This window comes from Mustela lutreola, chromosome 16 (assembly GCF_030435805.1).
Source record: "Mustela lutreola isolate mMusLut2 chromosome 16, mMusLut2.pri, whole genome shotgun sequence".
Lineage (NCBI taxonomy): Eukaryota > Metazoa > Chordata > Mammalia > Carnivora > Mustelidae > Mustela > Mustela lutreola.
Window position 1 is genome coordinate 54,844,821 of NC_081305.1, and position 23,347 is coordinate 54,868,167.

Here is a 23,347-nt window from a genome sequence, read left to right on the forward strand (position 1 = left end):
TCCCCTGGGTTGTGCCTGGAGTGGAGGTTTCTGATCGAGGGGCTGCCCCAGGCCAGGAGGAAACAGGCCAGCACCTGGAGGCGGAGTGGAGGGTGGTGGGGGGGGTGAGGGAGGGCGGGGCAGTCCAGGCAGAGGAGGATATGTGGTTAGACGTTCCCTAAGGGCCTTCAGGGTCTCAGGGGGAGACTGAGGCAGGCCCAGCTTTCATGGGGCTGGCAGCAGTGCTCTTGGAGGGAAGGTGAGGAAGTCAGCAGGTGTTTCCTGGGGTCCGGGGACCCCACTGAGTGGAGCTGACCCACCTGGGCCAGGGTTCAGGACAGTGGACCTCGCCCACCAGAGACCACAAAGCACCAGGAAACAAAAGGCCTGAACTTTATTAATTCTCTGCCAACACCGTCCCCGCCCCCCCAGCCCTGGTGAGAAGACTGCAGGGGTCAGAGGTCACCAGGCCTCAGGGCCGGGAGGGCCAAAGCGCCTCAGTAGCTGCTCCTGGTCTTCCAGGTCCTTCCGCACCTTCTTGCGCATGTAGAAGATGGGGCAGTCCCGGCTATGGGTTGGGTGGGGGTCAGGGTCAGGACTGGGGCGCTGCCCAGCCCAGTGATGGGGCCAGGGCTGTTCCCAGGACTTTGGCCCCCGCCTGTTGCCCACCCAACCCCCCTCAGGGGCAGGCTGTTTGCTCAGCGGGCATGGGGGGAACCGTAACAGCGGGCACCCGCGGGGACACTGGGCTCCACCAGCCGTATATCACCTGTCACCTGGCGTGGGAACCAGCCCCGCCCACCCGTTCCCTGGGGAAAGCCTGGCCCGCCCTGGGGGAGGGGGCTGGGCCATGGTGCATGTGTGTGTGCGTGCATGTATGTATGCGTGTGAGAGAGAGAGAGAAAGAGCAGAAGAGACAGAACTGTGGCCATTTCCTGGGCAGATGCTGGCCCCCAGAGCAGCGTCCTCCCCACAGCGAGGCCGGGACACCCAGAACATCAGCCATTTGGGGCTGCGGTCCCCAGGCCTTGGGAGCCTGCAGGGAGGGCCTGCATACCTGGTGCAGATGACGTCCTCATGCAGGCTGCCCTGGCAGCGCTGGCACTGGGTCCACAGGCGCGAGAAGCGCTCCTCCAGGGCGTTCAGGTGGGACACCTGGAGGTGAGACAGTTGAAAGGGGGCCCCGGCCCCCGCCTTGCCCTCCCCTCACCATCCCCCACCCGCCCCACCTCGCCCCTCACCTCCTTCTGGTAGAGCTCAGACTCCCGAGGCTGGCAGAATTTGCACACGGCTCCTGGCAGAGGGGGTAGGTCGGCACAGGGGAGCTGGGGCCCAGCCAGAGCCCGAGCTGCCCTGTCCCTGCCCCTTCCCCACCCGCTGCCCATCCCGGCTTCTGAAAGTCCCCAGAGACAAGAGAACAAGGGAGCGAGTGTATGGGGGAAAACTCCCCGGGGAACTCCCAGGGCAGGGGGCCCAGGACCCTCCAGGGGGTGCCTGTGAACAGGAGCTCCCGCCCAGGGGCTGAGGCCCATCTGGGTGGCACTCCCAGCTGGGACGGCGGGTGCCGGGAACCTCAGTGATAGAGGAGCTGGGTAGAGGGTGGAGGGTAGAGGATTGGGGTCCCCTGGAGGGGCTGGGGTCAGGGCTGGAGTCTGGCGCTCACCCTGGTGGTTGAGGACGGTGCGGCAGCCAATGCAGCAGCTGTGGCGTTTGGCAAAGGCCAGAAGGCCGCCGACCTTGCCCGTGAGCACCGTCTTGCAGCGTGTGTGGTCACCCCCTGCAGGTGAACGCAGGCAGTGGGCCCAGGCCCCCCCCAACAGGCCCCGGGTGCCCCCCTGCTCCCGTCTGGGCATTGCCCCTGAGTACTCAGCAGCACGGCTTCGGCACGGCCCTCGCCCAGGATGGGCTCAAAGATGCGCAGGAGCGGCTTGGCAAGCTGCTGCTCCAGGTAGTACTGCGTGTCGATGGGCAGGCTGTGCTCCAGCACAAAGAGGGGGTCCTGCAAACACAGCGGCCGAGGGGCTGGGGCTGTGTTCCTCAGCAGGCAGTGGGGCAAAGGGCACTGCAAGCCATGGGGTGGGGCTCCCTGTCATGATGGTGGGCAATGATGTGGGGCAGTCATGGGACCCAGGTACCGCCCTGCAGGGGGTGGCATCAGTGGGGGGACAGGGATCCAGGATGGTGTCGGAGACCCCAACGCAGTCCCTGGCCGTGAGCTGTGATCCGTGCTGGGGTCCATGGGTGGGGGTCCTCAGGTTATACCAAGCAAGGATCAGAGGTCACCTATTGGAGCTGGGGCGTGAAGGTGTACAGTAGCTAGAGGCAAAGGCCAGAAGCCAAGATATGAGGGGGTGGGACCAGACCTGGAGACTGAGGAAGGGGTTGTGGGGGTCAGAGGTCACTGGCCATTAGGGTGTAGAGAGGGAGGACATGAATCCTAGAGAATTATGGGTTGCAGAGCAAGGACCAAGGAGACAGACAGAGAAACAGATGGTGAGACTCAGTGTGCAGTGAGGCTGGGTCTTCTTCTGCAGGGGGAGGGAGGGGGGGTCAGAATAACAGGGTGGGGGGCCTCCAGAGGGCACAGGAGGCCTGGGAGAAAGGCATCATGGAGCCAACTCCCAGGGGTGTGTTGGGGGCGGTTCTCAGGGCCCTATGGGGCCCACACAGGGAAACACCCTCCCCGCCAGGCTTGGAAAGCAGAAGTGAGAGCTGAGGGGAGCTGGGCGGAGCGGGCAGCCCAGGTGGGCCTGACCTCGGACTTCATGTAGGCAGCCACGCCCTTAGTAGCGCCGATGATCACATAGGGGACACGGTCACCCAAGCTGGGCGCACTCCCAGGGTCCCGCTTCCTCATCCTGCGGGGAGATCGGGGAGGCCAGGCAGTGAGGGCAGGTGGGCTGGCGGGGGTAGCCGGGGGCACAGGAAGTGGTGCCCAGCTGGCAGGAGAGGGGCTATTTCTGGGCGGTCCTGCACACCCCCCGGGGCAGACCTCTCGGCCAGCTCCACATGGGCCTGTTTGCCGGCGTAGTCAGCAGCTGCGCGGGTCAGCTCCTTGGTGATGACCAGCTGGGAGATGTCAATGCGGTTACATAGCAAGTCAGAGATGACATCCTGCGCGTGGGCCACAGCGCCCGCCGGGTCCCTGCAGGGCCGGAATGGGGTGGGGGGTGTCGCCAGCGGCTGCTGAGGGCCAGGCTGGTACCTCCACCACCCCCAAGGCTGGGGGGCCAGGATGTGCCCTGGGGGCTGAGGCCCAAGGCAGGGAGGGATGCGGCCAGGCCACAGGCTGCAAGGTGGCTGAGGCGGGGCCCAGACCCACAGCTGTCCCACCCCACACTCTTTCCACCGTTCCACCACTGAGGACGAGCTGGGCCTGACACCTGGGTCCCCAGGGGAGGAGGGGGCTGGCGGCCAGGACTCCTTGGTCTCAGGGGAGGGGATCCCACCCACCGGTCGATGAGCAGGCGGCGCAGGGAGGCAGTGACAAGGTTGGCCACAAGGGGGCAGTTGTCCCTGCGCACGGCCTCCAGGCCCTTGCAGTCCATCCGGTCATGAGTATCAGGCCGGGAAGAGAAGAGCAGGCCAGCATACCGCTTCTTGCTGATGAGCAGGTAGGGAAAGTAGACCTGGAGGAGGACCCGCGGCTGAGACCTGAGACTTCCCTCAGAAACTGAGGACACACAAGGCTGATCTATGCCATGCGGGATGGGGACACTGGGGGACATGGACCTTAAGACTCCAGCGCTTGAGCCCAGGGGCACCCTCAGCATTCTAGGGCCTCAGACATGAAATAGAGACTGGGATAAACCTAGAGATATGTCCTAAAGCACAAGACCCAGACATGGGGGTGTAGCCTGGACAGCCCCACATCTAAGATCTGGGAAAGACCTGAGGCAGACAGGGGTTCAAGGAGCTGAGACTTAGGCCCAGGAGTGAGCCCTGACATAGGGGCTTCTCAAAATTGGGAGGCTCCAAATTTGAGAGCAGGTATACCCAAGACCTGACCCTAAGTTTGAACCTCGGAAAGAGCATACAGTGTGCGTCCCCAGACCCCAGCCTGATTCCTCCTGAGTTCCAAGGAGCACTGGCCAATGGCACCACAATCCAGGATTCACCCCATCAGGATCCCCAGCACCTAAGGTAGCTCCCACACCCAACACCAGAGATGCTTGAAGACTGACAAGGTTTTCACAAAATAGACACCGTCCTGTGTAGCAAAGCCCAAGGTGTCAGAAGTTTTCAAATTTGAGACAATCCAAGCAGCAAAATTCCTCAAAAATGGGCATATGAACATGGAGAATGGGATACCCAGAGTACCCAGAGCAGGGCACCCCAAAAGGAGAGACCCTGAGCAACACTGGGGTTCTCCAGATGTTGACATAATGCCTTCTTACACTTTGCAGGCCCCAAAAATCAGAGATCCTCTGAAACCTGGCTACTCCAAGCCTAAGGGAGGTTGACTTACCTTTTCAAACTCCAGCCGGATGGGCGGGGGAAAGTGGCCCGATACCCAGTCAGCAGCCTCCCGCCCCAGAGCCATTGCCTCCGCCACAGACGAGACACCAAATCGGCACATCACTGAGTCAGTGTCACCATACACCACCTGGGGAGGGGTTTGTGTGACTGGGAGGAAGGGGGGAGAAGAGGGCCAGCCCCCTGGAATCCCCCAACAGTCCCAGGCCCATCTCTGGGCAGCAGGTCGGGTAGCCTCTGACCTTGGCGTTGGCGCCATAGCCATTCTCCACTGTGTACTTGGACTCCACCAGCTGCTTTGTTTTCTCAATCATCTGGCGCCCGAACCCAGTGACGCTCTGTCAGGGAGAGAACCAGGCAGTGAGGGCCCCGGAGCCATCTACAGCTCATGGGCTCAGGCTGCCACTTCCACTACCTCCTGGGGGCGTGGACTCGGCCAAGGGACTCTGACCCTCTAAGCCTTGATTTGCAAATCTACAAAATGGGGCTACTAAGCTGCTCCTTAAGGGTCTGTTGGAAAGAACTGGGTCCCTGGCCCAGAGCTCTGGGCACAGAAGAGGAATGACTGCAAAAAGTGCGTGTTGGCAAACCTGAGGTTGGAGGGGCCATCAACACTTGTGTTTCCCTCCACAGAGGGACTATGACATGTGGCAACACTGCAGGCAGCTCTCCAAGGTACAGGACCACTGGTGCTTCCGGCCCCCTCCCCGAAAGCCAGCAGTGCCACCCCACATCTTTGGGCAACAGGAAATGACCCTATGTGTTAAGTGCCTCCTCCCCCCAGGGTTAGAGTTGTGCTTGTCTCATGGAGAAACTTTCCAACAGTCTTACTTTACAGGAAGCTGCAGCTGGGGCAGTGGGGGGCTAGAGGGGCACACACCAAGGAGAAATGGGTATGACTCTTCTGTTTTGGTTTGTTTGGACCCAGTCAGAGATCTCTTTTAACTGGAGTGTTTAGGCAACTTATATTTAGTGTAATTATTGATCTTCTGTGGGCTTACATCTATCACTGTACTATCTTCCTTCTGTGTGTTCCACCTGTTTTTGTGTTCCTTCTTCCCTTCATCTTTTCCTGGAATGATTCCATGGGTTTTTTTGTTTTGTTTTGTTTTTGTAAGCCTGAGAGACAATAAGAAATGAGACTAACAAACAGATAAAACAGAGGGACAGAGAAAAGAGTGAAGAAGGAAAAGACAGAGTGACAGACCAGGAAGCAATAGTCCTAATGAGGGCGCTTCAGGGGAAGGAAAGCCAAACCCTCCATGCCTGACCTCTCCTCTCTCTGGCTGGAGTCTGACAGACGAACACCCACCTCTTTCCACCAAGTAGACTGGGGAGGTCCCAGGGGACTTTGGAAGGCATTCAATGAGAGGAGTGTGGGTGGATGCACTATGGGATGAACCTTGCCAAAGAGAGGCCTGGCTTTTAGAGGAAACCTCTAAGTCGTTGGAACATCCTACCCAAGATAGTGTCTTTGTTCACCTAGGACCTTGGACTGTACTAACATAACTCACAGTGAGGCCTGGAGCCACATGGTATCAGCCTGATCTCTGTCTGCAGGGTCTGGAGACCGAGTAACAAAGGTCAGTCACACAGAGGTTCCATGCTTATGTGACTGACCCCCAATAAAAACCCAGGACATTGAGGCTCGGGTGAGCTTTCCTAGTGAGAAACACTCCACACACGTTGTCACACACCAGTATCAGGAGAAATGAGCACTGTCTGTATGACTCCACTGGGAGAGACAACTAGAAGCTCTGTGCCTTTGCCCTTGGCTGATTTTTTTAAACTTTTTTTTTCAAGATTTTATTTATTTATTTGACAGACAAAAGATCACAAGTAGGGAGAGAGGCAGGCAGAGACAGACGGAGGGAAGCAGGCTTCTTGCCAAGCAGAGAGCCCGATGAGGGGCTCGATCCTAGGACCCTGGGATCATGACCTGAGCTGAAGGCAGAGGCTTTAACCCACTGAGCCACCCAGGCACCCTGCCCTCGGCTGATTTTAATCCCTACCCCTTAACTGTATTAAAGTAATAATTGTGAGTAGGTTCTAAATTCGAGGCCTTCTGGTGGATCACTGGATGGGAGCGTGATCTTGGGGGCTCTGGGACTGAAGGTGCGTGGGAGTGTACACAGGTCTCTCCCACCCAAAAGCCCAGCTACTGGCAGTTCTTCCAAGTCTTCCATGCAGAACCACATGAGAACTGACATAGTGCCCAGGTACAGAGGGAGCTTCCCATGACAGGGGGCAACCAAGTTTGGAATGTGCTGAGACCCAAACCCCAGTGCAAGGTGCTGGACAGGAAGACCTTTCTAAGGCTCTCTCAGGCCATAAGCTGAGGCACTGATCCCAGCTTGGCAGAACCTTGGACCCAGATCCTCTGTGGTCTAAGAGTGGATGTTTCTCCATCGGAGCAGCAGAGCTGCCTCTGGTAAATAGGCCTGGGACCCCACTGAGGGGTCTTCGGTCCGCATCCCCTCTCTGAGCAGGGCACTGACCAAGCAGCCTGCAAGCACCAGACAGCTGGGGTGGGAAGGAGTACCCTCACACTGGCTCCTTCGGCGACAGAGCTCACACAGTACGTGAAGCGTCAGAGCCTGGGTGTGCTAGTGGTCGGCCTCCAGCACCGCCCCAGCCCCCATGAGCCCTGTTCTGCCCATCCAGCTGGTTGGAACCTGCCCTCTGCATCCCTACCCTTACAGGCACCAGGGGAGGAGGCGGGTGGGGTCTGTCAGATGGACTATGATAAATGGAACGAATGAGCAACAAAAAAAACCTCCGCTCACCCTGCCACTCCCCCTCCCTCCTGCTTCATCTATCTGCAGAGCCCCTGGCACCAACCACCTTCCCATATGCATTTACGGCTGTCACCATCTGTGTGTCCATGAGGCTGCACGCTGCTGGAGGGCAGGAACCCTCATCTGTTTCGCCACCTGCCAGACCCACAGAGATGTTCAGCAAGTTGGGGCACTGCAACCTCCACCATACAGAGACCTGGTTCTCCTAGGGAGGGACCGTCTGCTCCCCTCTACCTACTGAGGCAACTGAGCACTCACCTGGGAGATCTCCAAGCATGGCAGCTTGCCCACCTGGGCACCAGTGAAGCCATATACAGAATTGGCACTCACTTTCAATGCCAGCTGCCGCCCATCCAAGACTTGGCGACGCAGGGGGTCTGTCTCCTTGGCCAGCTCAGCCTTGGCCCTGGAAGGACAGAAGCAAAGGCCACTGATGCAGTGCCCCAGGTTTCAGGGAGAGAGGAGAGGCTGGGGCTGGGCTCTGGTTAGGGTGCCTTTCTAGAAATCGGTGCCATGTACCTTTGTTCAGGCTGTGCACTGCACAGAGGCACGCAGCAGAGGAGGCAAATGGGAGCTGTTTGGAGGGGTGTCTTGTTCTAATTCACACACAGCTGCAGTTAAGTTTGACATGGCAATTCTGGGGTGACCATGAAGGACAGGGACTGATGAGGAGCAAGTCTGCACAGAGGTGGGTGTGATGCTTTAGAACCCACCTCTTCCGGGCACTGAGCAGGTTCTCCAGGATCTGGGGCAGCAGCCCTTTCCGCACTGATGTCTTCACAAACTCATCCCCTGTGGGTGTCTTGATGAACTGATCCTCAGTCAGCCTGGGTAGGAGGATGGGGAGGACGGCATGAACCTGGCCTCCCCATCACTTCCTTCTCTAGATTTTCAGGCTCTCCCCACCTCTCGAATCTCCCCTCTCCACTATTTCTGGGCTCCCGGCCCTGTCCTGGCTGAAGCTGGCTCACATGCACGCCTGGGGTACACAGGGGAGTCATACCCCAGTCTCTGGGCGGCCCCAGGCCGCAGAAGCGTGGTATAGCACAGGTTGTGGGCCATCATGATGGACGGGTACAGAGAGGAGAAGTCCAGGGTGGCAATGGGGACATCATAGTACCTGGGGGTCAAGGAGGAGTCAGCCCTGGGAATCCCAAGCCGCCCCTACCCAGCCACAGGGCCTCACCCTTTGAGGGGCTCGATGACTGTGGCCCCCGTGTAGTCCTCGCCACCCTCTGTCTTCACCACAGGCATCAGCAGTCCCTCGCGCATGGCCTAGGAGGGGAGAAGTCAGGAAATGGAGGCAGGCGTGAGCAGACAGAAGAGGGAAGAGGAGGAGCATGGAAGGGCATCCAGATGTCACCTCCCAGGAGACACAGAGAGTGACCAGAGGCCAGGAATGGGGACTTGCTGAGGGTGTTGTGACCCGGCCCACCCTTGGCTCCGCCCACTGACCTGCCGTAGCAGCTGGGACACGACCTTGACCTGCTGGCCACGGCTAAGCAGGTAGCCTAGGGGCACGCCAGTGACTCGTGCCATCTCCATGGCATTGACCAGCACCATTAGCCGCTCCAGCAGCCGCAGGGGCAGGAAGGCATCCTTGAGGCAGTACACCGCCAGCCGGCGGCGCGTCTGGTCATTCCCATTCTGGGGATAGGCACAGGTGACATCAGGGGAGGAGGTTGCGTCAGGGAGAGGGCAAGGGTCTGGGTGCAGAGTGGGAAGGGGGGAGGTTGGGGAGCTGACAGGGTAAGAGGGAGGAGGGGGCCGTCTGGAGAGCAAGTGTGGACCAGAGATGTGGGTGGGACTGCAGGATAAAGGATGCAGTGCCAGAGGTCCTGTGAACGGGCAGGAGTGGGGACTTACACCTATAGGGTGAGGTCACAAGTCAAAACCAAGAGGTCAAGGTGAAGGTCAGGACAGCTGGGAGGCTAAAGCCTCCTGGTCAGGAAGGTGGGAGGCCAAGGTCAGAGGAGTCGACAGAAGAGTCAGATGGGGGGTAGGGTGGGGGCAGGAGGTACAAGGGTCAGAGGTCACAGGCCAGGGCCAGGCACCTGCAGGTCGGTGATGATGCTGTGCTGCACGTCCTCCTTCTGCTCACCCAGGAAGTGGAAGCTCACGGCATTGAGTGTGTAGGAGCGGAGCTTGTGCTCACGCAGCAGCACCTGAGGCAGGGGGTGCATGGTGGGCCCTGTGTCCCAGCAGCCCCATGAGGGGGGCACCCACCCCACCATGGCCATGTACCTGCAACATGTCCATCTGCACGCGGCCCACCATGCTGACCACCTTGCTGTCCCGTCGGCCGGTCTGCTTGGACTGGAAGGACGAATCCCGGATGTTGGAGCGGAGGCCAGACACGCGGCCCAGGAAGGGGAACGTGTGCACCTGAGGACAAAGCCCACCAGCAGGGTGAGGCTGCATGGGAGCCGTGGCCCAGATCAGGGACCCCCACCCCCATCCCAGGGCCATGACACCACCCATGATGCCACGCTCTTCCCGCGGAGAGCCTGGAAGCAGGAGCAGTTCTGATGCAGAAAAGCCCTCTGCGGCCAGGGAGGCAGGGATTGGAGGTGAGAGACAGGAGGTCAGGACAGGGATAGTCAGAGGCCTGATGGCTGCAGGGCTGAGAGGCTACAGATGGCACCCTGTGGCTGGGGAGCTGCCCTCAGAAAGGCAGCTGGAGGAGCGGCAGAGTTGGGGATGATGCTGAGCTCAGTGGGGAGACTGTGTGCATGGGGTGAGGGGCCTGGGGAGAGCTACGTGGGAGCCCAGCAGGGGTCAGCACAGAGAGCTAGGCCTGAGATCAGGAAAGACAGGGGCCCAGGAGGAGAAGGAGGGAGAGTCAGGGTAGAGAGGAGAGGCCTGAGCTGGTGGAGTGGCAGGGCAGAGGGGCAGAGAGGAGAGGAGCAGTGTCCCATGAGGAACTGACCAGGATGGACTTCCTGGCGCTGTTGGAGGCCATAAACGTGATTTCTTTTTTTTCTTTAAAGATTTTATTTATTTATTTGACAGACAAAGATCACAAGTAGGCAGAGAGGCAGGCAGAGAGAGAGAGAGGAGAAAGCAGGCTCCCTGCTGAGCAGACAGCCCGATGTGGGGCTTGATCCCAGGACCCTAGGATCATGACCTGAGCCGAAGGCAGAGGCTTTAACCCACTGAGCCACCCAGGCGCCCGGGATTTTTTTTATAGCATTCGATTTTCTTAAGTAGGCTCCATGCCCAGTGTGGGTCTTGAACCCACAACCCTCACATCAAGAGTTGCACGCTCTAATGACTAAGCCAGCCAGGTGCCCCAAACATGATTTTTACTTCTCATTACAAAATTGGCCAAATGCAAGTAAAAGAAAGAAATAATACAATATGACCTCCATTGTGAGCTGAATTGTGTCTCCTCATATCAAGGCTTTGCCATACGCTTCGAGGAACCTCCCCGGGCTGTTCCTTAATTTTTGCTGACATATTTTGAAGTCTGGAAGATGCTATACCCTTGCACGTTTCAGTCTGCCCCTCAAACACACAAGCCCCTCCTTACTTAACCATAAATGCCCTCTTTGCCTCTGCAAAAGCCACAATCACCTTCTGGACTTCAAACAGGGCAGGGATGGGGCCAGAGCTAGGTTCTCGGTGAGGTCCCTGGAGCCGTTGGGGGCGGTGGGCTGCAGGTACAGGGCAAGGCGGGCCACCCGCCAGGGACAGAGCCACAAGCCAGAAGGCAGCAAGGAGCAGGTGGCTGCCCACCCCTCAAGCCCCCAGTGGGATAAGCCTACCCGACCTGCCTCCCCTACCTTGAGAGTCTGGGCCCGAGAGATGAGGTACGGAAGGTCAAAGTTCTGTATGTTGTAGCCGGTGATCACGTCAGGGTCCATGGCACGAATGAAGGCTGACCATGCCTGGGGGTGAGAGCACACTGGGTCACCCGGGTTGTCATCCTGATCATCCCCCTGGCGTGGGTCCTCCCCACTCCTGGAACATTCCAGAAGCTCCCCAAAACAACCCTAGAACTCTCCTGCCCACGGTAGAAAGACTGAGCAGGTGCTTCTGAAAATAACACAGAACCCAGAGGGGAAATGTTCACCCCTGCAAAGTGAAGGGGTCTGAAGCTGTGGACCGGGTGTCTCAGCAACCGGAGGCCTTCAGCCTGGGAGGTGGAGGCCGGGTGGGGGGTTCTGAGGAAATGAGGGGAAACGGAACAAGAGCCACCTGGAGCAGCTCCTCCTCCCGCTCGTAGCTCTGCACTTTGGCGCCCAGGATAGGAGCACAGGGCCGTAGGGTGAGTGCCAGGCGCAGGAAGGGCTCCGGCTCACCCCAGCGCAGGCCCAGTGAGCAGATCTGGATCACAGGGTCCCGCTCAGGTTCAGGGAAGATGCCTGCACAGGGAATAAGAAGGGGATACAGGGGACCGGGCTCCTCCTTTCCCTTCATGACACATCAGGGTGGCTGTACCTCCGAATCTCCCCAGACCGTCTACTCCCCTCTGCCTCCACTGCCTAGAGACTACGTGCAACCCACCGTTTCCCTTTTCTTCAGCTCCTGGCCCTCTCCTTGTCCCTCACAGACTGGGATAGTCCTGCCCCAGGGACTTTGCACTTGCTATTCTTTGCAGAGGCACGTGCGTGCTGGGGGAGGCTCCTCATCCCTCTTCACAAGGCTTGCCTCATCACCCCTGAGGCCTTCCCTGCCCACCTGTCTGAGCTGCCCTGTCACTGTCTGCCACCATCCTCCTTCAGTGGAGAATCTTACGACGACCTGTCCACCTCCATGTTTACTCCCTTCTCCCTGAGTGAGCTCAAGTATGGGGACTCCTGGGAGGAGACCAGCATGTCACCAATATCTGAAGCAAGAGCAGGAGGAGCTCCGGGCCCTGGAGACAGACCTTTGCGACCAGCACACTCAATGTCAAAGCTGAGCACGCGCAGGGGTGCGATTCGCTGCCACTGCCCTTCTGGCGGGTGACTGACCACGTCAGACCACAGCACGTCTGCCTCTAGCTGACACAGTGTGGCCTGTAGGAATGGGGCCTGTCAGTGACTGCAGAATCCCGGCTCTGTGGCCCCCCTGCCCCTGGGGAGCCCCATACCTTTGCCTCCGACCTCAGGACATATTTCCCAGCTGGGAGTTCCAACCAGTTGCAGCCGACAATGTCTGTGTCCACCATGAACCTGGAGGGGCTGAGAATCAGTGGGCGGAAGATGGCCGGGGCGGTGGGGGGCAGCAGGGGTGGAGGCTGGAGAGAGGCAGGGTCGTACCGGATCTCAAAGTCGACATTGGCCTCATAAGGTGCGAAGCTGGGGGTGCCCAGGCCCGCCACACGGATGCCCTGCTCCAGGAGGCGGCGGGCAGGGGCCATGAGGCGCGGCAGCGCCAGGGTGATTCGTAGAAATGGGGAGGGGCCGTGCCCATGGTACCCGAACATGCCTGTGGACAGAGGAAGCTAGTACCGGCCTGGAGGGACCCCGACCCGCCTGGCCCATGGGCAGCACTCACTCTCCCGGGAGCACAGCTCCACGGACAGCACTGCCGGCCCCATGAGCTCCTTCCCTCCACGCTGGTCCCTGCTGATGGCGGCATTCAGCTCCCGCTGCAGCTCACCCAGGTGGTCGGGCCCAAAACCTGGCCATGGGAGAGCTTGTTAGAAGCACTGGGGGTGGGGTTGGGCGGGGGCCTCCAGATGGGCAGGGGGGAGAGGGGGTCTGGTGGGTCAGGGCCACTCACCAGGGGGCGCCGGGGTGTAGAAGTAGGGTGCGAAGCCCTGGATGTGGCAGCAGACCGACACGCCCTCGTCGGTGACTCCAAAGGCACGGAGCACTGGCACGGGGTTGCGGGACGGCTGGGGTGTCCAAGGCAGGGGCTGTGCTGGGCCTGGGGGTGTCACGGGATAAGGCAGGGGCAACCCCCATAGATTCCTCAAAGGCCTGCCTCCCCAGGCTCCTCCTGGGCCAGGAACACAGCCCCTAATTCCTGCATCTTGGAGTGCATCTGCCCACTGTTCACTCTGCCCCGACCACCTCCCCGCTAGCCACCGTTTCCACTGTTGTCCCTACAGTCCGTTTGCCACTGTAGAGCTAGAGGGAGTCCTTTTTTGCAAAAAAGTATTTCCTTTTAGAAAATAATACTGACTTTGTGGGTCCAATTTTATCAGCTCTAATACACATATGTAGATTTGTGGAACCACCACCAAAATCAGGCACAAGACAGGTCTGTCACTCCAGATAGCTCCTGAGAGATGTGCTTTCCTCATCACACCCCCTCCCACCACAAGCCCAGGCCCTCGTAGTCTGTCTGCTTTCTATTATTCTATTTCTGTCATTTTGAGTCTGTCTACATACATGGGACCACACAGTCTACTGGCTCCTGTCACTCTAGGGGAAATATCTAGGGTAGAATTGCTTGGTCCTAAGAAAAGAGTAGACTTAACTCTTTTATCTCAATAAAGCTAGAGAAGGAAAAAATGGTAGGCTGAACTCTAAGAAACTTCCAGGCTATTTCCCAGAAGGGCTACAAACCATAGCATTCCCCCGGGGAGGGCGCGAGCAAGCAATCCATTGGCCCGCATCCTCGTCAGCCCTTGGTGTCCATGTGTGGGTGTGAGCTCTTCTAATAGGATGTGTTGTGGTGGCTGTCATCTGCATCACCCTGACAGCCACAGTCTCTCCTTGAGTGAACTGTCTGATCAAGTGTTTTGTCCCTTCCTGGACCGGACTGTTTTCTGACTGTTGAGACCATATTCGTGGTCCTGGTTTTGTGGCCGGTATGTGGATGGTGGACGTTTCCACCTGGCCAGTCGCCTGTCTCTTCACTCTCTCACAGGGGAGACTTACTAACCTTTGAGTCAGAGTGATCTCTGCAGAGCCAAAGGCTTTCCCGCCCATGCAGAATGGAGCCCCCACGTCCTTGTCTGGGCAGACAGGGCCTCACATGCTGCCCCTTCCCCCCATCTTTGCCCCCTGCTCCTGCCACCATGGTCTCTTGGCCGTTCCTCAAACATTCCAGACCTCTCTGTCCTCGGACCTCGGAGATGTGCAGTCTGGGACCTCCGCCCTACCACATGTCCCTCCATAACCCTCACGGCCACCCGAGGTTCCATTTCCTTTTTTCTTCTGCCTATCCTTCCAGAAGGTGAGCCTTGAAGAACAGGGACTGTTCTTAGTGCAGATCCTCAGCTGTTCCTGACTGATAACAGATGGATAGAGGGATAGATGGACGTCAAACCACATGTGTCTCGCCTTAGCAAGGAGCCAGTTCTTACCTTCAGGCCTCAGTTGGAAGATACTCCCCACCTCCAAGAAGCCCTGTGGGACACCTGGGCCCCCTTCCCCTCTTGCTGCCCCTCTGGGCACCCACAGCCCTGGTCACCTGTGAGGGCACTGTGGGTCCATCTCCTTCCTCAAAGCCCAAGGCCCCACCTCCCACCCACCAGGCCTCTGCCCATCAAGCTCACCCACATAATGGTCAATCTCCAACTGCTGGAAGATGAGAGGCTCTGTTTGGGGATCCAGAGGGGGTGGTGTGGGCCGCAACCAGCGGGCATCTATGGCCATTGGGGAGAACTGCCCTGGGTGGGGAGGGGAGGGAAGACAAGCAGGGTACATGGAGTCGTGGTCCCCCAGCCCAGCCCATGACCTCCCACATGGCATCTGATGTATGAAAGGGAAGTCAGGTGGATAGGGCGCTCTGGTTCAGGCAAGTAACTCAGGAGAGATTATGGGGTCAAGAGTCAAGGTCAGACTTGGAGCTGTAGGCAACAAAGGTGGCATACTAGCATGGGGTCAAAGGTTAGCACTTTGTAGGGGTACAGTGTGGGCCAAAGGTCAGAGGTCACAGGCAAGCTCTATGGCTGACCTGGTTCACAGGCAGGATGGGTGTGGGGGTGCAGGGGTTCCCACTCCAGGTCTCACCATCTGCTGCTCCATCCAGGCCCGGCTGCACCAACTCCTCCTCCTGTTCCTGCAGTCGGTGCTCAGCCTCCATCTCCTCCATCAGCGCCAGTTCCTCCTCAAACTGGGATGGCTGACATGGCTCCTCCTCATCCCAGAAGCCCCCACGGGCCCGCTTCAGGGGCACCCCCGGCCCTGGGCCTGGCCGCCGCTTGCCATCCATCCTGCTGGGCAAGTCAGGGCTCAGGAGAGTTCCTGTCTTCTTCATGGCCCCCCATGCACCCACCATGGCCAGGAGCCTTTTGTTCCCTGGTGGGCCCTGGGAGGAGCATGATCATGGGGTGCTGGCACATTTCTTGTGCCAAACCACCATATACTATATGTTACATATAGTATATGTGGTCATTAGTAGTCATTATTATAGTCATTATGTAGTCATTATAATGACTATAATGTTACTATAATGACAGCCCACTCCCCACCTCAGTTTAACCCTTTAGTCACATGCGCAAACCTTCCGCATCCCTTCACCTGGCTGCTTGCCCACAACCCCCCAAAACCCAGTCCTTAGCACACCCCTCTCATTACCATAAACCTCTGCCTCTGACGCCATCACCCACCCATCTCCCCACCTGCCCAGGCCTCCGTTCTACAAACAACTGGGCGGCTGACTATTAAGCCAGTCACACTGTGCTGGGTGCCAGGCAGCAGCCTGAAACACAAATCGGATGTGATCCCTTCCCAGCCCAGAACAATTGAGAGGCTTCCCATCCCCCTTCAAAACAAAACCAAACCAAGGCCCTTTCTATTTTGAAATATTCCAAATTGCCAGAACTATTTACCCTTCACCCAGAATCCCCAAGTATCAATTTGTTGCCACACTGGCTTCATCAGCCCCCCTATTTGTAATATGCACACGTCAGCACGTTATCTATTTTCCTGAGCATTTGAGTTAGCTGCCTGTCAGTCAGATACCATGCCCCTTAACCCCTGCATACTTCAGCATATATTGCTGAAAGACAAGGACATTGTTTCTTCCTCTTTTTTTTTTTTAAAGTAGGTACACCACACCCAATGTGGGGCTTGAACTCACAACCCTGAGATCAAGATTGGCGTGTTCTACTGACTGAGCCAGCCAGGCACCAGTCAGAAATGACATTTCTCTCTCTTTTTGAAGATTTTATTTATTTATTTGAGAGAGAGAGGAGCACATACGTGAGTAAGGGGAGAGGGACAAGCAGACTCCCTGCTGAGCAGGAACCTCCCCCCCACCGATGTAGGGCTTGATCCCAGGACCCCAAGATCATGACCTGAGCTGGAGCAGACGCTTAACTGAGCAAACCACCCAGGCAGTCTAAGGACATTCCCTTAAACAAGCACAGTGTGATGATCAAATCCAGGACATTTAACAACTCAATAACAACATAAACAAAGAGTCCATGTTCCAATTTTTCTAACTGTCCCCCAAAATGCCCTTTATAGTACTCTCCCCCATCCAGGATCCAATGTAGCAAACACAACGAAAAACCAAAAGGAGGCTGCAATTTACATGTTTATATGTTTTCTCGGGTTTTTTTTTTTTTTTTTTTTTTTTAATAAACTTATTTAAGAGGGCACCTGGGTGGCTCAGTGGGTTAAGCCTCTGCCTTTGGCTCAGGTCATGATCTCAGAGTCCTGCCGAGCCCTACATTGGGCTCCCTGCTCAGCGGGGAGCCTGCTTCCCCCTCTCTGCTTGGAAAAAAAAAAAAAAAACTTATTTAAGTAATCTCTATGCCCAACATGGGGCTCGAATTCATAACCCTGAGATCAAGAGTTGTGTGCTCTTCCAACTGAGGCTGTCAAGTGCCCCTGTTTATATGTTTTCTTGATTGCAACATATAAAAAATTATTTTGCAGTATGTTTTGACAAGATGTAGTGACATGAAAGTACATATCCTCTGGTAGGTTTGACCAAAGACCGTATTCAAGCTCATTCAGGTTGCTAACTTCACTAAGGTTCAGGTAGAGAATATTCTGCCTGAGCACATGCAAATCACAAAACAAAGTGAGCAAAGACAGGGAAATGTTAAAAGACATGAAACTGGGTAAAGGGCATATAGGTGTTCTTTGTACTATTATTCTTTTGATCTTCCTATAAGTTTAAAGTTATTCTAAAAAAAGAAAGAAGTTTTTTTTTTTTTTAAGAAATTTTTTAAGAGATTTTATTTATTTATTTGAGAGAGAATGAGTGAGAGAGAGCATGAGAGAGAAGGGCAGAGGGAGAAGCAGACTCCCCCAAGGAGCTGGGAAACCGATGAGGGACTCATCCTGGAAGTCCGGGATTATGACCTGAGCCTAAGGCAGTCGCTCAACCAACTGAGCCACCCAGGTGCCTGAAAAAGAAGTTTCTAAAAAGTACATGTCTCCCAGCATCTAGGCCAGGAGAGAGATTATAGGAACCTAGGGCAGACTCCAGGCCCAGTGGGGAGTAGATAGGTCAGCTGCCCTGGCTTCCAGTTGACATCTCTGGATCTCATAAATGCTCCCACCCAACCCTATATTCAGTCTGCCACAGGAAGCCCAGCCCAAGACTACATTTCCCAGGGTGCACTGCTACGGATGGTCACATCGTTGAGCTATCCCATGGAAAGAATGACTGGGAGGCATGCAACTTCCAGACAACCTTCAAAGGAAGCTTGCCTCTATTGCCTCTTCCCCCTTCTCAATGGCTGGCATGTGGATATAGCGGTGGTGAACCAACCCTGACTGCGGGGGCATGGACAACACTGCAGGGAATGCAAGGCTCTGAGACAGAAGGAACCCCGGCCTCTCGACAGCTTACTGGGGGCAGAGCTGCCTACCTCAAGGCAGCTGTGTGGAGAAATATACTTGGGTCTTGCTTGGGCCACTGTGTGCTGTGGGGTCTCTGTTACAGCAACTTAGCCTAGACCCTAACCAATACAGCACAGACAAATTCTGAACTGACGGGGGATGTGTTGTTGCAAATACTTCTCAGTGCTAGACAGCAGGCAGCTACTGATAGACACACAGGACAGACGAATCTTGAAAGCATGCTGCTTGGAAGAAGCCAGACACACGAGTACACACTGGAGGAATGGGGAATGTTGCTCAGGGGCATGGGGTTTCCTTTTGGGGGGATGACAATGTTCTGGAAGTAGACAAAGGTGGTGGATGCAAGAACATACTAAATGGTTAACCTCAGGGGTGCCTGGGTGGCTCAGCACCAATAAAATAAAATCTTTTAAAAAAAGTTTCCTGCTCCCTTTTGTGACATTGACATTTTTGAAGATTCCCGACAGGTAGTTTTGCAGTCCAATCCTTACCTTGGTTTGATTGTTTCCTAATGGAAGCATCAGGGCAAACATTTTTTAGACTTTTTTTAAAAAAAGATTTTATTTATTTATTTGACAGGCAGAGATCACAAGTAGGCAGAGTAGCAGGCAGAGAGAGGGGGGCAGGAAGCAGGCTCCCCGCTGAGCAGAGAGCCCGATGTGGGGCTTGATCCCAGGACCCAGGATCATGACCCAAGCTGAAGACAGAGGCTCTAACCCAATGAGCCACCTAGGCACCCCAGACTCTTTTGTTTTTAACTACAAGAAGGTAACAGTGTAAGTGCACCATTCTGCACCTCACTTTCTCTAACAATAGGTCTTTGAGAGCCATCCACATCAGTACATAGAGAGCTTCCTCATTCCTTTACACAGCTGCATAATATTCCACGGAACAGAGTTAATGTAGTTTATTTAAACAGTCCCCCAGGTGGGGACATTTAGGTGGTTTCCAGTCTTTTGTGATCACAAACAGTGCTCTGGAAATAACCTCGTACATGCAGATTTTCATATGTGATAGTATATCTCTAGCATAAACCCCTAGATGCAGAACTATGGCTTTCCAGCTTTCCTGTTTTCACTGAGGTGGAACTGACATACAGTGAAATCCACAGGTTCTCAAGTGGACAGTTGTAGGTAAGTTAAATATTTTAATTATTTATTTGAGAGAGAGAGCATGAGCAGGGGGCAGAGGGAGAAGGAGAAGCAGACTCCCTGCTGAGCAGGGAGCCCAACAGGGGGCTTGATCCCAGGACCCCAAGATCACAACCTGAGCTGAAGGTCACTATCAGATGCTCAACAAACTGAGCCACCCAGGCGCTCCAAAGCATGTTTGTTTTCAATGCCTAATTCTGGAAAGATAGGTCATAAACTAGTAACACTGGCTTCCCTGGGCAGGGGTGGGGGTGCAAGGAACAGAATAGGACAGTTTTATTGAGACCGAAGTCACATACCAAATGCCCCATGCGTTTCAGGTGTAGAGTTCAGTGGCTTTTAGTATATTCAGAGCTTGTGTGACCATCACCATAGCCAATCTTAGAACCTTTCCATCACCCAAAAATGAAACCCTGCACCCCTTTGGCCATCACCCTCACCCCAGACCGTCCCCACCCCATTTCTCCCAGCCCAAAACAACCACAAAGCTACTTTGTCTATTGCTACAGATTTGTCCATTCTGGGCATTTCTTATATGAGGAACCTTAGAATACATGCCCTTTGGAGTCTGGTTTCTTCCACCTAGGATAATGTGTTCAAGGTCTACCTGTGACACGGCACAGGTCAGTGTGTCCTGTCTGCCTTTCAGGTCTGAATACTTCCTCACTATGCGGCTGTATCACGTTGTGCTTAAACTTCCGCTTAAACTTCCATCTGTTCCTCAGTGAACAATGGGGCTGTTTGCAGCACAGGACAGAAGACTTGGGGCAGACTCTCCTTTTGTGACTTTTGAATGCAAACTGTTTCTACAGGTGGCTCATCTCACAGGAAGGAAAAAGCCTGGAGGCCACAGAGACGCACAGAGTTCCAACCTGCAGGGAGAGACCTGGAGGGCATGGTGGGAGAAGGAAAAAGACCCCTGTGTGTGCCCTCTCAGCTGCCCAGGCACAGGACAGGAGCTGGGGAAACACGGTGATCTCTCCTGTTCTGGACCCTTCACTGGCAAACAGACAACAATGCCGAGTGAGCCCTGGCTAAGATGTTAGTTTCTGCAACGCTCCCTCCCTCAGTCTTCTCGTCCCATCTCTCCCAATCCCCCGGCTTTCACTGCCACCTCTATGCTCACCGGGCTCCCCGTCCAGATTCTGGCACAGAATCCTCCCCAGGGTTCCTGCCTAACAGAGGCAGATGCTCACCATGAGGATGTCTGTTTCTGCATCCCATACTCCAAAGCCAGGCCCCTCATCTCCCTGCAAACCTGCTCCCTACAAACTCCCCACAGTCTCCCCCAGTTCAGCAAAGGGCAGCTCCCATCCCAACAACATTGTGTCACTCCAGCTTCTCCCATCCCCTCAGACCACATTTTTGTTCCACCTACAAATCTCATAGGCTCTAGGAGACCTGAGTCTCACCACTTCCCAGCGCTCTGGCTCTCTTAAGATCCTCTGCAGCTTTCTTTTGTACATTGCTTTTTGTCTATCTCCCCCTGCTGGAACATGAGCCACGTGCCCAGCACAGGGCCTGACTTTGGGACATGTTTGCTGGATGAGGTAACCCCCTTTTCCAGCCACTTTACTCCTCGGCCTCCACAGAGACTCCGCTCCAGTTCAACTCTTCCAGGCCACTCATTGGCCCCTTGGGGCACCCACTGCACCCGGAACTACTTCAGACTATGAGTACCTCAAAAACAGGGTCAGGGTCTCGCTCAAGTCGGGTTCCCAGCATGACTCAGCACAGGGCCTGGAACACGGGCCACTTCGAGTTGTGTCAGTTTAGACTCCTCTTGAGGACCACCAACACCACAAGTCTTTCCTGAGCCCCTGCTGCTTCTCTCACCTCAAGACTAGCGCTGTCTCGCATCAGTTCAGAGCACTCTGGACTGAGATCTCCTATCCTCCACCAACCAAACTGAATTATCATCGGCTCCCCAGTGCCCAGCAAAGGGCCTGACGTAAGCACAGCTAACTGAAAGAAGGCCTGAAGAGAAGAAAGGGCATTGCAGGAGAAGGGAACAGCATTGCAAAAGCCATCATCGAGTAAGGCACCTTCTCCAGGGTACAGGAGGCTTGGGTGGTGACATGCAACAAGAAGGGGTGAGACAGGTAACCATAGGTTCCCAGCACATATAGGTGGGGTTATAAAGCTGAAAAACTAACATCACCCTGCCCACTCACTGCTACCTCAGAGTGGCGCCCCAAACCCGCTCTTCCTCAGCCTTCTCCATCCAACCTATCGCTCAAACCACATACCGCAGCCTTCTAAGATCTTCTTCCTTATATCCTGCAGCTCAAACCCCAAAGACAACTTGAGACTGACAGATGGCACTGCAGTCTGAGCCATCTACTATCCCCTCTCGCCTCCTAACCGGCCTTTCTCCTCCCACTTTTGTTCCCACTACAACACCATCTTCACTCAGCAGCCTGATTTTTTCAAAATGCAGGGCAGTTCCTGTTGCTCTGATGCTCAAAAGCCCCCATGGCTCGCTGGGGAAGCTAGAATAAAAGCCAAACCCCACACCCTACAAGGATCGGGCTCCCCAACATGTCTTCTAACCTCACCTGTTTTTCTTGGCTCCAGCTACAAACACACCAAACTTCTTCCTGCCTCAGGGCCTTTGCATTTGATGGTCCCTCTGTCCAGTGCTTTCTTCACATGACTGACTTTTCTGTCAAATGTCACTTCCCCACAGGAGCGATTTTTGAAATCACCCCAGCTAAAGAAACTGGCTACCCTGTTTTATTTCACTTCGTATAATATATCAAACCCCGAAAGCACTGCTTTATCATTATTACTTATCACTTGTATACTGTCTGTCTTCTCCCTGAGCAAGGACTTTCTCTGACTTGTTCGGGCTGTAGCCTTTGCTTCGAGAACAGTGCCTGGCACAGGGTACTCAGTATTTAGTGAATAAAGGATGACACCATGCCCCCACGTGCACCCATTCAGTCCTCCAATGCGTCCGGGGTCCCGTCTCTCCAAAGACCCTCCAGAGTGCATTCCCCAGTTCGCCCCGAGGGCCAGGCACCCAGCACAAGCGCCCACCGCACGCCGAGGGCCCCCCCAGACCCCTTCATCTTCCCGCGCGACCCCGCGCACGCTCCCACGACCACCGGCCTTTGCCCGTGTACACCGCGCCCCCGAGCCAAAGGGATCTCTCCCGCCTACATGACCCTCGTAACCCTTTCTAAGGCTTCCATGCCCAGCTCCTCCACCCTCCTTCCTTGTCAGCCGAATCCTTGCAATCTCTCTACTCCCCTTACTCACCCGCTTCAAACAGCGTTTCCCGCCACAGCCTACGCCGCCGTGACCCCTGACTCCGGCGCGCGCAGACTCAGAGATGCCGCGCGCCGAGCTGAGCCACGCCCCTCCGCCAAGTAGGGCGAGACCACGCCCCATAGGGACTCGGGGCCACGCCCCTCCGTTCGACTGGCGCTAGGCCACGCCCTGTCTTTCCAATTTGGGACGCGACCTCCTCCCGTTTTCCATAAATTCCTGCCAAACCCCGCCCCGTCTGAGGAGAGGTGCGACTGCTCCCAAGTCACGCCCCCTCCTTCAGGTACCTTCGCGGGTCTCTGGCATCTGTCCTCCTGGCCCCGCCTCCCCGTCCGCCCGCGCAGCGCACCTCCTCTGCCAGCCGGTTTGTTTTCTGTCGGAGGCTAAGTCGGGAGGACTTCCTGGGCGCCGTTCTGCTGGCCACCTGATCTGCCCTCCCTGTGGAGGGGAAGTCTGGTCAGCCTCCAGTCTCTCGGCCTGTTTCCTTATCCGCCACCTGGGGCCGCCAGGCACACTGCTTGGAAAGGCACAACTGCTTCTAACTAGTCACTTACCCCGTCACCTTCCCCCGACCCGCTCCAGAAAACACACCTTTCAGTACCCAGCCCATCCCTCTAAGCGGCACCCCCTTCAACCTTAGCTAGGACTACCCGCGCCCAGCTCACTGCGGGGACGGCTCAGAGCCTGGCCCAGGGGAAGGAGGAACTAAGAGTATACCACAGCCTGACCGGACTGAACTCACCAGAGCCTCTCCATTTCCAGACTCAGCATGTCCCTTCCCTCAATTTGGGGGCCAAGCCGCCCCCACATCTTGGTTTATGTCCCCGCTGGGCCGCGATATCCTGTGAGGACTTGCCTGCCTTCTACCTCTAGGTCCCCACACAGCCACACGCTGTGGCTCTTACACTCTTAGCTGGCCCCCTCCGTGCCCCCACTGCCAGCCCTGACTGGTAGCCACCTCCGA

At 56.0% G+C, this 23,347-nt stretch overlaps 1 protein-coding gene across 2 annotated transcripts; it reads right to left on the bottom strand.

The window, feature by feature from the left end:
- Positions 1 to 354: 354 nt before the first annotated feature.
- On the bottom strand, positions 355 to 22,804 carry POLD1 (DNA polymerase delta 1, catalytic subunit). Of its 2 annotated transcripts, none has more exons than XM_059151020.1 (27): positions 22,671 to 22,804; positions 15,149 to 15,351; positions 14,692 to 14,805; positions 12,966 to 13,112; positions 12,738 to 12,863; positions 12,500 to 12,668; positions 12,331 to 12,412; positions 12,127 to 12,256; positions 11,454 to 11,620; positions 11,039 to 11,143; positions 9,498 to 9,638; positions 9,308 to 9,418; positions 8,709 to 8,900; positions 8,440 to 8,528; positions 8,257 to 8,373; positions 7,967 to 8,080; positions 7,512 to 7,659; positions 4,698 to 4,793; positions 4,448 to 4,585; positions 3,433 to 3,608; positions 2,972 to 3,124; positions 2,735 to 2,837; positions 1,846 to 1,978; positions 1,643 to 1,756; positions 1,221 to 1,273; positions 1,037 to 1,134; positions 355 to 547 (listed from the first exon to the last, which is right to left on the bottom strand). In XM_059151020.1, exons 2-27 carry the CDS (start codon positions 15,348 to 15,350, stop codon positions 442 to 444), a joined length of 3,324 nt encoding a protein of 1,107 aa, XP_059007003.1. In that variant the 5' UTR covers position 15,351; positions 22,671 to 22,804; the 3' UTR covers positions 355 to 441. The 2 variants fall into 2 exon arrangements, with proteins under 2 accessions (XP_059007003.1, XP_059007002.1); XM_059151019.1 differs by lacking the exon at positions 22,671 to 22,804 and adding an exon at positions 22,375 to 22,480.
- Between the last annotated feature and the right edge of the window lie 543 nt (positions 22,805 to 23,347).

Excerpts from the sequence above, each read along its gene's own strand:
- POLD1 (XM_059151020.1), bottom strand. The coding sequence starts at position 15,350 with ATGGATGGCAAGCGGCGGCCAGGCCCAGGGCCGGGGGTGCCCCTGAAG. Across the intron at positions 12,669-12,737 it reads GGAGCTGTGCTCCCGGGAGA|GCATGTTCGGGTACCATGGG; the intron begins GTGAGTGCTGCC and ends CTCTGTCCACAG. Across the intron at positions 1,274-1,642 it reads CACCGTCCTCAACCACCAGG|GAGCCGTGTGCAAATTCTGC; the intron begins GTGAGCGCCAGA and ends CCCCTCTGCCAG.